At 35.4% G+C, this 15,106-nt stretch overlaps 1 protein-coding gene across 1 annotated transcript; it reads right to left on the reverse strand.

Annotated features, from left to right (window-relative positions):
• Window positions 1–3,991: 3,991 nt before the first annotated feature.
• LOC115432592 (olfactory receptor 1496-like) lies at window positions 3,992–4,957 on the reverse strand. Its single transcript, XM_030153503.1, has one exon. It carries the CDS (start codon window positions 4,955–4,957, stop codon window positions 3,992–3,994), a length of 966 nt encoding a protein of 321 aa, XP_030009363.1.
• Between the last annotated feature and the right edge of the window lie 10,149 nt (window positions 4,958–15,106).

The raw sequence follows: 15,106 nt of genomic DNA on the forward strand, positions 1-15,106 counted from the left end.
ATGGTGCTATCCTTTATAAAAATGAAACTGAAATCTAAATGAATAATTGCATTTTTGTTGCCTGGAAGAAAATATTTTTGACCTCTGGGAGAGTTGAAGTAAGCACTAGACCTAGAAGTGGAGCTGGAGGAGGTATTTAACATTTTCAGATCCAATTCAACCATCAGTATCAGGATTTAACTACAATGAGCTTCACTACAGAATGTGACTTTTCCAAAAACCACCAGAATAAAGTGTGAAAACATAAATCCCAGAAATATGAGGGCTTCAGATTAAAAAAAAAGTCCATGCTCTATGCTTTAACTGCTGAATGAGGACCTGAATTTTTTCAACCTCTAAAGTTTGCATTTACATGTGTCTGGTTTATTTAATAATAAGTGAATTGTTTTCAATCCAGTGCCGGCACCTCTTCGATTTTCAAGGCATATAGTGTGGAATTTGAGTCATTGTGGAATACAACAGGACAGTGATAGACTCAGCACACACTGACCTGGGTCAATAAGATGGAGATTAAAAAAAAAAAAAAAAATCAATAACAGAGAGTTTAACCCATAAAGACCCAAACAGCTACTGGTGATCAAAACCATCTACTAATCTAAACTGTTTAATACCTGTTGTCGATCCTCTAATCCTATCAATACATGTAAATAATTGAAAGAAAATGCAGTTTCTCAGCTTTAAATCATAATCAGATATGACCCATTTGGACGTTCAGAGGCTCTGTAGTGAACGTGGAAACACCGTCATCTTCTACAACATTGATACACCAGGAATACCCATGGAGTTGGATCAATGACAGTGGATGGAGACACTTGTTTTTACATTCACTTATTGATATCTGTGCTGAAAAAGTAACTTTTTCTTCCTTTTTTTCTGTTTCTCATATAATAACCTTTAAATTTACTCTAAATTTTCATGAACATCTACATGATCAGTGAATGAAATATAGGAAAATACATGATTTACTTTGAAAAATGCAAAATACAGAGGATAATATTATCATAAAAGGTCACAAATCACTTAAAATGGTTAAATATAAAGAAAAATTCATTTGGGAACTGACACAAAAGTAGCACTGGGTCTTTATGGGTTAATCCTAGCAAAAAATAAATGGAATAACATTATCCTTGATTGGAAATATCTTAAACACAACATATAATAACAAGACAAAACAAGACTTGATATATTATCAATTGTTTTTGTTTGTTTACGTAAATGATAATAGAATTGGAGCTAAAATATTCAACCAGTGGAAAGCTATTTGCTGTATCTTTTGATAGACTGACAGTAAAAGTAACAAAAGTCCCGATGGTCTCTGGGGATAACGTTACTGTGGGCAGATGTATAAGAAACTGAGACAAAGCAAATCTCAGGAGACTGGATGTTTTACACAGGAAACATTTATTGAAACATCATCGTATAAACAGATTGCTCAGTACAAGTCATTAATGGATCCAGCTCTGAATGCAGTTCCTGTTGTACAAAAGTGATACACTACAAATGCCATAACTCAGTCATGGATTCAAAACAGGGGCTGGAATGATGAAGTATGTCCCTTTATAAGAATTATAACATGATTATACACCAACCCAAAGCAAAACATCGCAGCTCACACACATATGCACATTCCTTGAAGGAGACAGAAGGGTTTAGTTTGGGTAAAACATCTATTTGCCAACCTTGAGCTGACAACTTCATGTCTCTTTGGGCCAGATAGGACACAGAATGCAGGTCAACATGGACATCTGTGTGCTTTTCAGTTGACAGTATTTTGTAGTTTCAAATTTCCCTGAGACACTCTTATCATTGACTGAAGCTCCTAAATTGATCAAAATGACCTCCACCCCTTTAACAGACAGCAGAAAGTTCATAGAATTAAAACATTGTTTTTTATGGGCAGTGAATATGGTACAGCAAGATAATCTAAGTACTATATAGTTTTAATTTACCATTAAACAGGTTATGAATAATTATTTTTAATCATTTCCCATCACCAGAGACTACTGCTTAATGACCTTTTACTGTAAAACAAACTTCTTACAGTCTAAACTTCAACCTAATTAACCCTTTCATGCATACTGGTCACTCCAGTGGACAGTTTTTCTATAGATTTTCTCTTGTATATTCATGGGTTTTGTTGTTTTAGTTGCATATCAGCCAACACAGTGGACGCTTATGCATCATCCCATACACTGACATTCCTGTAAGTTTCCTGTTCTTTTATCTAAATCAGTTACTAATTGTTATTAGACTGTAATTAACAAAGGTTTGTTTTTTGGTTTTTTTTTAACAACAAAGTGGGTTGTTTTGCATATTATCTGAGTGAGTAATAACTAGTATTATAGTATGTTCAAACGTGAGAAAACATCAGATTAGCAGCATTAACCTCCTGAGACCCAGGAAAATGAAAATTTTAGCTTTTTTATTAAATAATTGCCTTGATTGGAAACCGCATAATGCAACATTTTCTTTTTTTGTTTGTTTTGTTTTCCAGATACATTTTTTAATTATCTTCATTTTTAATTTTTTTAATGGAATGTTCTTTGCAATGGACAGCAAGTAAAACTGTCAAACTTTTGTCCCCTACAGAGGACAAAAATGCATTGCTGGGTCTCAGGAGGATAAAAATGTAGGTTTCTGAGCTTCAAAAATTAAACACATGGTGTTCAGCTGAGTGGACATTTTTGTAACTCCATGAAAAATAGGTCCATAAAATCAATCAATCAATCAATCAATCAATCAATCATATTGCTTTTTTCATGCCTAAAGAAGAATAAAAACACTCAGGAAAAAAATCTTGATTAAGGTTCTGATTATTAATGCATGAAAGGGTTAATCACTGGGGTATGTTTTAAGATTAAACAGGTGACATAAATTGTTCTGTTTTTTTTTAAGCCTTCTAATAATTTCATCTGGTCTGAAATTTTGATAATTGGAATAATCAGCAATTGTAAGAGCTTTCAGTGATGCAACTGACTTTTAATTTATCACTGTTCCTGACATTATATAAAGAATTTTTCTCTATTGTCTTGACTTAAAGGTCAAATGTGTCTTTTACTGCTAATTCCTCATTAAACAGCCACTACAACTATAACTTTTAGTTGGATATGTACACCCTATCCCAGATCTGTACATGTTTTAAAGCAGAGTTAAAGTGACTGTCTCATGAATACTACTGACTCACCTACCAAGCACTTCATAACAGCTTATAGATGCCTTGGCCCTGTTAATTGTATAAAAAACCCTGGGAGTCACTTAATTTAAATTTATTTCATTTTGACCAGGGAACATTAGTCGCTTTTCCATTGAACATCTGCGCAAAATTTTACAGATATTTACTAAATGTCGAAAAAACAGAAGCGCGCGATGCCGGTTTTTCATTAAAACACAAATGTGATGATTTGTTTATTTATTATCGCAAGATGACACGAGAAGTCATTCCATAAACATGGCGATGAACGTAAATATGGTGTTGATGTACAGATATATTCATTATTACTATTATATATTATATTAGGCAAATTTCTATGCACAAGTTCTACTCACACAATTTGAGGGTCCATGGAAAAGCGACTAATGTCTTGATTTGCTACAACCACAAAAGTGATTTCAAAAAAATAAAGGTATGCACAACACTGAGACCCTCAACTTTTTTTTTTTTTTTTTTTTATCAGTTTTTCTTTAACATAAATGTAAGACAAAGCAAATAAAAACAAAAAGTTTCTCACATGTTAATGGTTTGGATTACAGATAAGGACCAGCAATCAGGACCAATATTATGCTGTACACTTAGTACATTCAGTGTATTGATGCTTTTCAGTTGATGTAATTCAATGATCAAGCATAATTTTAAAAAATCAACTACTAGTCATTTTATATCTCACAGTTTTAGATCTATATTCTAAAAAATCTCTTATTCTCTTTTTTGTGGCAAATGAGCCCAGTTTATTTCAACACAAACACTGTTGACCACTGCTACATTTCCTCTGGGTCACAGCAGGCTTGTTTTCATTCTATGCACCAGTGTCACGGCTCTGGCTTTTATCTCTTTGGTTTTCAGTGAGTATACGATGGGGTTGATGCAGGGTGTGATGCAAGAAGCCAGAGATAGACTCAGCACCCGCTGATCTGGGTCAATGACACGCAGATACAATCCAATGAAAAAAATACTAAATATAGGAAGGTAGAATATAGCGACAACGATGAGGTGCTCAATGCAAGTGGTAAAAACTTTAATCCTATTGCTGACTGATTTCATCCTGAGCACTGTCGCCAGGATGCAAACATAGGATAGAAAAATAAAACTAAAGGGGGCTATAAGGTCAAACATACTGGAAACTGAGGCTACAGACCACTGCAGTGAGTAATCATTACAGGCAAGTCTAAACACTGGTGCATAGTCACAGAAATAACTCATCACTCTGAGGGAATTACAAAAAGACAGTCGAGTCATCATTGAGACGCTATAGATTGCTCTTCCTAAATTAAAAATCCAAGTAAAACCAACAATACAAGACATGCTCCACAGTGTGTTGATCGAGTGCTGATGCAGAGGAAAACATATCGCAACAAACCTGTCATAGGCAAGAATAGCAAGTGAATATGATTCCATTGCTAAAATAGCATAATAGAAATACATTTGTACCAAACAAAGGTTAAATGGAACAAAGTTGTCCTTAATGAGGAATACCTTTATCATGCTGGGAATAGTGCATGTGTTGAGGAGTAAATCAACTACTGCCAGGTTGATCACAGCCAAAAACTTTGGAGTGTGTAATGAGTGATCATAGATAATTATACAGATGAGAAAAATATTAAACAGTACTGTAACCGCATAGACAAAGGCAAGAAAGATTAAATAGATGCTGATGTAAGGAAACGTCTCAAATCCAATGATATAGAAACCTGGAGGATGGATAATGACAGAAGTGTTTAAAAGTGTTCTGGGAGAGAACATAGTTGAACTGTTACTGTGTGTTATCAGTCCACGTCTGTTACAGCTGTCAGGTCTGAAAGAAGGAAAACATCAGGATTTATCATTAAATCTGCAAGTTAAGCATTTCACATATTAACATCTGATGCAGACAGGGAATAAAATGTATCCAATCCAAGTTTATTTGTAAAGCACTTTAAAACAACCACAGAGGACCAAAGTACTGTACAGAAAAAATAAATAAAAACCAAAATAACAGAGTAAAATACAAGAACAGATTTAAAAATATAAATAAATAAGTAAACACATACATAAAAATACAGAAGAATAGATAAAACCTGAATAAAAGACTAAATTACTAGAATATATTAAAAACATAAAAAGCTGTACAATTTAAAAACCACATCAAATAAGAACAATAAACCAATACCAAATAAAACAACTGAATAAAAATAATACATTCAAACATCTCACGTGGTTTCAAAGGTCAAGGAGAAAAGATGGGTTTTAAGAAGGGATTTAAAAACAGACAGAGAGGAGGCCTGTCTGATATGGAGAGGCAGTATAAGTAAAAGTATAAATATAACTTAAAATACGTGGGATACTTTGATTAAAGTAGCACAGACTGAACAGATAGAACAATGTGCCTCATGCTCACCTTTTCTGTTGCTGAACCCTCTGTTGTAAAATGTGGTTCCATATGATGGTTAATCAGAGCAGTTGTCTGAATATCTGACCTGTGCACAGTCAAATATACTCTCCTCAGTGATCTCATGAGGCAACATTCAGATTACTAACGATTAAGAATAATATGAATGAATAATACTGGGTAATGGCGACAAACCAAACATCTAATTAAAGTTGTTAATTATGATCTCATCACTCCCTATTGTATTAAGAGGAAAACATGCCAACCGAAACAAACACACACTCAAAAGCAATCATTTCATTAAATACATGTTTGATTTGCTGAAACCTGTAATCTCACTGTAGTTAAAATAAAGATATGTCGTCCATCTAAATAAAACATGACATATTTCTGCACTCAAGCCACTGAGCAGCTGCTACACACCTATCAGCCGTAACGTTATCACCACTGACAAGTTAAGGGTAATAAAGTTGTTCTAATGGTCATTGGGATAAATTAGACAGAAACTGAATGTTTAGTCTTAGAAGTTGACACTGGAAGCAGCAAAGTTTGAAATGTAAGGATGTAGTTCTAGGATGTCCCATTAAAAGTGGTCTAAGGGAGGACAACTAGATCTCAGGCATGTGCTGCACAAACCACTCTGATCCATGGAGGCCCCACCTCACAGCTGAAAGGGCTTAAAGCACAGGTGTCAACAGGGGCCAAATCCGGCCCGCCAAAGGGTCCAGTCCGGCCCTTGGGATGAATTTGTGAAGAGCAAAAATTACACTAAGATATTAACAATCCTTTTAGTTCAGGTTCTACATTCAGACCAATTCAATCTCAAGTGGGTCAGACCAGTAAAATGCTATCATAATAACATATAAATAATGACAACTCCAAATTTTTCTCTTTGTAAATGAACATATTTTCATGTATTTACACTAAAACAAAGTATGATTTCGCAAAAAAAAAAAAAAAAAGTGAATAACCTGAACAAATATGAACAACCTGAAATGTCTTAAGAGAAGTAAGTACAATTTTAACAATATTCTGCCTGTTACTAAATGTTTTGTGTGTTTGTAGATCCACTGTGATCTGTAAGTTATAATGTACATGTGGAAATAAACTGAGACATAATATTGTTAAAAATACACTTCCACTTACTTACATTACACTTCAGTTTGTTCACGTTATTCACATTGTTTGAAAGGATAGTTTGTAGATGTAAACCTTTTCCTAATGTAAATTTACTTTTTTCACTCTTAAACATAAAGAATAGTTTGGAGTTGGCATTATTTAAACATTATTATGTTATTATTTTACTGGTTCGGCCCACTTCAGATCAAATTTAGCTGAATGTGGCCCCTGAACTAAAATTGGCTTAAAGGATCTGCTGCAGACCAGGCCCAGGTCTCAGATCAGAGCTGCTTTGACAGCAAAAGGTGAATATATTCAATAAGAGGCAGGTAGAAATAATCATATGTTCCAAAATCCATAGTTCTGCAGATGTTTTGACCCAGTCATCACTCTCACAGTTTGCAAAACACACAAAATAATCTCTTTTATTACTTTTTTCACACAGTGATGAAGTGAATGTTGAGGTAGGGGGATATAAACAGGTGACTGACAGCTGTAATAACCAACCACTGTCCACACCTTGTCAGACACATCTGTAATACCACTGTTGTATAGTAACAAAGTAATAATACTTCACTCTACTCAAGTATGTTTTGGGAGAATTTTACTTCACACAGTATTTTTCATTCTGTTGACTTCCACTTTTACTTCACTACATTTCCTAATTCAGTTGCATACTTCTACTTCAATACATTTTTAAAGCACAGTATTGTTACTTGTTACAAAAAATAAATTAAAGGGAATTTGATGTTTTCGCTGCTGAGATTACCTGGGACTGCGGCAAAGTCGGGAAGCTGATCGATGGGCCTAATCGTGTAATGAACCATTGCAAACGACGGTCTACACTCAACCTATCAACAATCTATTGATGTGAGCAGCAGCGTAATATTCAAAATTCTGACTACTTTGGTTGTTATTAACATTTACCTGTATTTTTACTTTCATTACTTGAGTACATTTAACTGTCAATGACTTACTTAAGTACAGTAAATACTAGATACCTAAAGACTTTAACTTGAGTAGCATTTCATTTGGTGACTTGAACTTCTACCAAAGTAATTTTTTGGTAGGGTACTAGTACTTTTACTCAAGTATGACTTTCCAGTACTTTAAACAGCATTGTGTAATGCACACAGAATCACAGAAAAATCAGGGAACTCCCCTAGACATGATATTTTAGCTTCAATTTTCTATAACAGTGTTGCATCATCCATCTTTATATTTAAATCTATGTTTAGGAGAGAGAGGAGAGAATAGCAAAAGATGTATATTTTATCCGGTTTCATCCTTGTGACACTCAATGGAAGCTTAGCTAGTTATCTAGCTATCTAGCTAGCTAGATAGATGAGCATCCTCTTCAGGTCAGGATTTTGTTGCATAAGCAGTGTAGGACCGTCTTCACGTAACAATGACATCAAAATGTCTCATGTTGTCGCACACTGTCATGTTATATATGTAGCAGCAGCGAATATGTATTTAATCATGAAGACAGCAGGGTTCAAGGGTGAAACTGTGGCAATAATGTCTTATGACAATGCACATTACATGCTTCTTCATCAACCACAAACTGCACTGGTGACACACAAAAAAACATGTTTGTAATGTAGCATATAAACTTGTTTCCTATTTGTAGGTTTGATCAAATCTTTTGGTTGTAAATCTTATGAGGCAGTATCACCAAGGGCATCCCAGGGACCAGAATGCATCCAGATTCCTCAGTATCCTACTGAGGAGGCTCCATCACTCAGGTGAACTAACAGTGGAAATCCATCATGCAGTACCACACAGGACTTGCCTGGTGTTTGGGCTAGTAGATTTACTATACTGACATGGGGCTTAATCTGGAATGTTCATTTTCTGACGTAACACAGCTGTACAGTGCACATTTGACCCAAAAAAGGTTTGCATATAAATTGTTAGTCCAGTTTGCTTGTGTTTGAGTATAAATTATGCTTTATTTAGAAAATATTTGCTGAAAGTTAAATCCATTAAGAGCGAACTTTTGTTTAAGGGAAGGGGTTACTTCCCCCTCACCCTGAGGAAGTTTGATTCAGTCCAATTTTATTTAGATACAACAAAAGGGTGATCCATCATTTTGGTTGTAAATCTAAACAAACAAACAAAAGCACTCAGTCAGGGGGTGAAAGTGTGGCAGGGGCTCTGCTGTCGTAGAGATCAAAATATTTCCATAGATTTGCAAACAACGGCTAGATAGATAGATAGCTAGATAGCTAGATAGATAGATAGATAGATAGATAGATAGATAGATAGATAGATAGTGTAAACTATATTTAGCATTACATATCCCTGTTCAATGAGGAATTGAGGTCCTAAAGTTCTTTCCAAAGAGGCCAAACTCCAGTAACTAAACTGGACAGAACCACTTCCTTGATCATTTATTTTTTTATTTTTTGTGAGTGTGTCATTGTGCCACCTGGCCATTTTTACCCTTTACTTTGGGTAAAAAGTGGTGTCGTGTCATAGTGAAGCTACTTATCTGACATCTCCTGCAGTGGAAAAAAAAGTTTCACAGAACCACCAAATCTCACCCCTGTCTGCTTTTATGATCAAATTCATGTGGTTCATGTGGTTTTAGGATCAGATATCCCAAATGACCTAAACTTTGGTCTCTGACCTGTTGTTACTTTGTTGAGCAAAACTTTACACAAACAAAACTTCGTCTCTTGAGTCTTTTTAAACTTGTTATAAATGTGACCAAAGCCATGCAACTATCAAACAATGACACTGACAGTAAATAGTGTTACAAAAGGAGGTTGAAACATTACAAGGTGGAACCCCCCCCCCCCCCCCCCCCCCCCCCCATGACAAAACCAGTCTCTCCTGCCTCTTTGGTTCTTGGAACCCAGCTAATGACTCCTATTTGTGATGTCATTACCAGAGGATGCTGGTTAATGACCTTGCCTGTAATAAACAAACCTTTTACTGTTAGACTTAAGCTTAATTAATCTCATCTGCATTCATTAGAAAGGTTTGTACTCACAATTAAAATTGGAGGGGAATGGGAAGGGGTACACACTCATATTAATGAGTCATTAGTGTTCTTGAAAAGCTGCCATTTAACTCTAAGTAAAAAGCAATGGCACATACAAAAAGGTTGATAGGTGTTTCAGTTCTTTTAGCAGGTAATGCTCTTTCTTACTGTGACTTAAATGCTCATCTAATGATGGGGATGGGGTTTCAGTTCTGTAATGGCACACACTGAACTGTTTAGATGCTACTTGCCTTGTAATTTGACACCAAATTTCAATAAATAAGGGTTAAATCTCATTAGTGTCAGCACATGCAGCATTCACACCTGGCTTTTATTAACTGTAAATGATCATATTATGTTAACAGAAAGCTTCAAGCTTGAGTAAATACATTTATTTTATGCTGTAAAACTGCCAAACTGAAACATAAAACTAAAAGCTGAAACAGATTTAAAATCCACAATGTGACAAAAATGTGTGTTTTTCATATTAACTAAATAATAAACTAAACTAGAAGCACTCGGAGAGCGCAGACCTCCGCCAAGGCTGATCAGTGGCCCCCCCGTGGGCCCCCCCACGCCAAGGAGGTTATGTTTTTGCCAGGGTTTGTTTGTTTGTTTGTCTGTCTGTCTGTCTGTTTGTCTGTCCGTTAGTGTGCAACATAACTCAAAAAGTTATGGACAGATTTTGATGAAATTTTCAGGGTTTGTTGGAAATGGGCCCCCCTGTGGGCCCCCCCACCCCCGATCACCACCAAAATTTAATCATTTCTTCCTTATCCCATTTCCAACAAGCCCTGAAAATTTCATCCAAATCTGTCCATAACTTTTTGAGTTATGTTGCTCACTAACGGACAGACAAACAGACAGACAGACAGACAAACAAACAAACAAACCCTGGCAAAAACATAACCTCCTTGGCGGAGGTAATAATACTCGTTCAAATCAAAATATCAACTGTGGTGCGTTACTGGACATCATCATCATCTAACTCCTTGTTGGTTGCCATGTCAACAGTCACCCTCCTCTTGCCATAAAACATCCAAGCAGCACTTGCTAAAAAGTAAACACATGCAATGAAATAACTGTTTTAAGGTCATAAACTGACAAAAATCACTCATATTCACTATTTACAGTTTCAAAATGTTTATAAAATCTCTTTGAATCACTGTATTGTTATTAAAACCAACACACTTCTTGACCTCACTGAGGAATGGGATTAGCCCCATATTGAACCCATAAAGACCCAAACCTCCACTGGCGACCAAAACCATCTACTGATGTAAACTATTTAATAACTTCTGATCTATTAATCCCATCAATCCATGTAAGTAATTGTTGTGAAATGCAGTTTGTCATATTTTCATGGTCATCAGATATGACCCATTTGGACGTTCAGATTCTCTGTAGTGAATGTGGAAACACCGTCATCTTCAAAAACATTGATTCATTTGTAAAACCCATGGAGTTGGATCAATGACAGTGGATGGAGACACTTGTTTTTATTTTCAGTTACTGATATTTTTTGCTGAAAAAGTTATTTTTTCTTCAGTTTTCTCTGTTTCTGATATAATAACCCTCAACTTTAATGAACATTTACATGATCAGTGAATTAAATATAAGAAAATACATGATTTACACTGAAAAAAAAAAGCAAAATAAGGAAGATAATATTGCAATCAATGGTGATAAATCACTGAAGAAAGGTTAAATATAGAGAAAAATTCATTTGGGAACTGAAACAAAAGTAGCACTGGGTCTTTATGGGTTAATGTTTGTGGAAATTACCAAAAATGGTCACTTGCCTGATAAAGGGTTAAGGAACTAGTTTGAGAGTGTAAGATGCTGAGAAGCTTCAAGATAAAACCAACATTTGTAGCATGATGCATTGTAATTTAGGAACCAATATAGGAATGAAAATCAGCTCCCATCCATCCATCCATCCATCTACCCACTCACTCACTCACTCACTCACTCACTCACTCACTCACTCAGTCAGGCAATCCCAGGCCTTCAATTCAAAAGAGCCTTATGAGAACAAACCCATAATGCATTACCCTGGGTCAGGGAAACCAGGGCACCTGCCCTGCCGGAGCTGGGCCCAGGGGGGTGGGGGGGGTCAGCTTGTCCCGTGGTTGGAGACTCAACCTGGCCCCATGACCTATATGGTTCCACCCTCTTGTGAACCCATCGCCTGTAAGAGGAGTCGTAAGGGCCCAGGACTGTGTGGATCAGGTTACAGCAGCTGATGGTGGAGTGAGTGAGTGTGAGTGTGTGTGTGTGTGTGTGTGTGTGTGTGTGTGTGTAGGTGTGTGTGTGTGTGTGTGTGCCTGTGCGTGTGTGCGTGCGTGCGTGTGTGCAAAACATGGGAAATTTGTGATTTATTATTATTTGAATGCTGTTATTGTATATTTGTACAATATTCAACCTGTTCTCACATGCACTTTATTTTACACTTTTATGTAATATAAAATGGCTGTTTAACAGGAAAATGTTCACTACTATGATGGATTATCTGTGTTTGTTTATAATGCATGTACATTCCCATGTTGCCATTTACTTTTAATGAAAGGGGGAAGAGATTAATTAGACAAATGTTGCAACAGTAAAGGGTGTGTTTGTTTGCAGACGAGGTCATTAAGCATCATTCCCCTGCGATCCCTGCTCAACTGGACTCATTAGTGGAACTCCAAGGAGTTAAAGACACACAATCCAATTGTCTTGGGTGACTGTGTCCTTTTAGGAAAATGAACATAACTTCTACATTTCAAGGAGATTGTTATTAAATGGCCACACCTCCTAAAATAGTCCACAGACAGGACAGTAAATGAATGTATTTTAGTATCCAGGTATAAAGCTTTATTATATGTGTGAATAAAATCATGTTTGAATAATGCAATAAACCTGTGACTATCCTGATGATTTACACCAGGAGCAAAATTATGTGCATGGACTGAATTTATGATTCATGTAGAAAAAATGTGAGTAGACAGTAGGATTCAGATGACACAAGTCTGACTCTGTGTGGATTTTACTGCAAAACTTATATTTATGTGAAGAGTCTGGATTTATGATAATGATCCTAACGTCACTTGTACCTTGAAGGTGTACGGTGTGGCTCAGTTGGTAGGTGGTCATCCAATGAACAAAGGGCCAGCAGTTCGAATCCTGGCTCCGACTGTTCACGTGTCGAAATGTCCTTGGGCAAGACACTGAACCCTAAAATGCTCCCATAGGGCCTTGCATGGCAGCAGCTGTCTACTGGTGTGTGCGTGAATGGGTGAATGTGAGGCTTTGTAAAGCTTTGGGCACCATGAAAGTGTAGGAAATGGACTATATATGGAAGTAAATCTGTCTCATCAGGTTTTTGAATTATAAAAGCCATTGAATTTCTAGTACTAATTTTTTTTTTTGTTTTGCACTGAAATTAAGTATCTGAATTATTTGTCTCTCAATTTAACTATATTCATAAATTTAGAATTAAAAAAATTCAGAGGCAAAAAATTCAGATACGTAATTTCAGTGCAAAAAAAAAATCAGTGCTAGAAATTCAATGGCTTTAATAATTCAAAATCTGATGAGACAGATTTACTTCCATAACTATATAAGTGCAGTCCATTTAGCAACAAACAGCTGAGTTAGTTTGTGAGGGGAGCTTTAGAGAGAAGAACAAGTGATTAAATCCTAAAATGATCTACAGTTTAAGTTCTATATGAGAAAAACATTTGTACAAACCTCCTCTCTTGCTGTTAATTACCAGGGTGTATGATTTATGGCTGCACCGTAACCGCCTCATCTACATTTCTTTTATCATGACACTGATTTATGACTCTTTTCAATCGAAAGTAATGGATAGAGATTGAGCACTTGTGTCCTCACTTCACCAAACTTGTGTGAAATTGATTGAAGCCTTAAATATAATAAAATCTACATTTACTGACACAGGTATCATCCACCTATGAGAAATCCTTCACACTGTTCACCGACCACACCAGTCTGCAGTACCGTTTGGAAGTTGGTACCAAAAGCACTTGAAAGTAAAAGTTAAATTATGTATTACTAATGGAAATGGTGTAAGTCTGTCTTTCCTAAACTTAAGGTCAGGACCAAAAATGAGTCACAGAGCTGTTTTTACTAGGTTTATATCAACAGTAATGTGATATGTGAATGTATTTTCTCCTCTGGAAGAATTGATAAATGTAAAACTGTATGAAATGCAAAGAAGAGGTAAGAGATGTAACAATATGACAATGACAAAAGTTGCAATAAAATAAGATGATAAACAAAAGGTAATGTTGAAGCTGAAATTTATTTTGAACATGAAAAGAAGAAGAAGAAGGAGAAAAAAGTAGAAAATAAAGACTTACAGACGAGAGGAAATATAAGAGACAAATACAACATTCTTCTCTGCGGAAAAGTCACTGTTAATCACATGATGCCTTTACTGATGTACTTAAAAAAGAGCAGGAGGAAGTTCAGAAATGATTCATCCCCCATCCCTTCATGGTAAAAACATCAGACATAACAAGATGTAAAGAAATAGACTTTCCAACACACATTTTTTTAAAATTTTATTTATTTTTATATATTTTTTTTTTTATTTACATGTGTTTCTTTTTATTTAAAATGTAAGATATATTGTGAATTGTGAATTTTTCTATCTTACTTTGATGTATACTATTATGTATATATATACTGTTCAATTGTTCATTGTTCAATAAAAAAAAAAAAGACTTTCCAACACTGTTTTGACATTGGGTGTGAGAGGTGTCAGAATGTAGACAATGTATCAAAGCTGTATTTTTGTGCATTTAAGCCTCAAGGAGACATGAAATCCAGTATTTGTGTCTCAAGCCGAAAACATTACAGAACCATCAACTAATTCAGATTTACTATTGTTGTTTTATACACAAGCACCAGGAAAGCACTGGCACTGTCCAACACTGATGTATTATTGTGAGTGTGTGGTGATGATCGAGGTCATGCTTTCATGTATAAAATAAATGTTGGGACCACGTATTCTCAAAGATGTATCAATCTTTAATGAATAGTAATGTCATTAATAACCAAAGAATAGAAATGATAGAATAGAGATGATATAAAAGAACCCCCCTCAAAATAAATAAATAAAATAAAATAAAATAAAATAAAATAGAATAAAATAAAATAAAATAAAATAAAATAAAATAAAATAAAATAAAATAAAATAAAATAAAATAAAATAGTAGTGGCCAATAACATAGTGGCCTAAAAAATTATGTTAAATTCTTGGAAAGATGAAGAGGGTCCAAAACGGAAATTGCAGATTCAGGTAATGTAATTGTATGTAATTATATAAGTTTGTAAGGATTTGGACATCATTTGAGGTCTATCTTGGTAATGGGTGAGGAGGGGTGTGGGGGTGGAGGGGGATGTT

Source organism: Sphaeramia orbicularis, chromosome 14 (genome assembly GCF_902148855.1).
Source record: "Sphaeramia orbicularis chromosome 14, fSphaOr1.1, whole genome shotgun sequence".
Lineage (NCBI taxonomy): Eukaryota > Metazoa > Chordata > Actinopteri > Kurtiformes > Apogonidae > Sphaeramia > Sphaeramia orbicularis.

What these genes read in the sequence shown, in the direction of transcription:
- LOC115432592 (XM_030153503.1), bottom strand. Translation starts at nt 4,957, where the DNA reads ATGTTCTCTCCCAGAACACTTTTAAACACTTCTGTCATTATCCATCCT.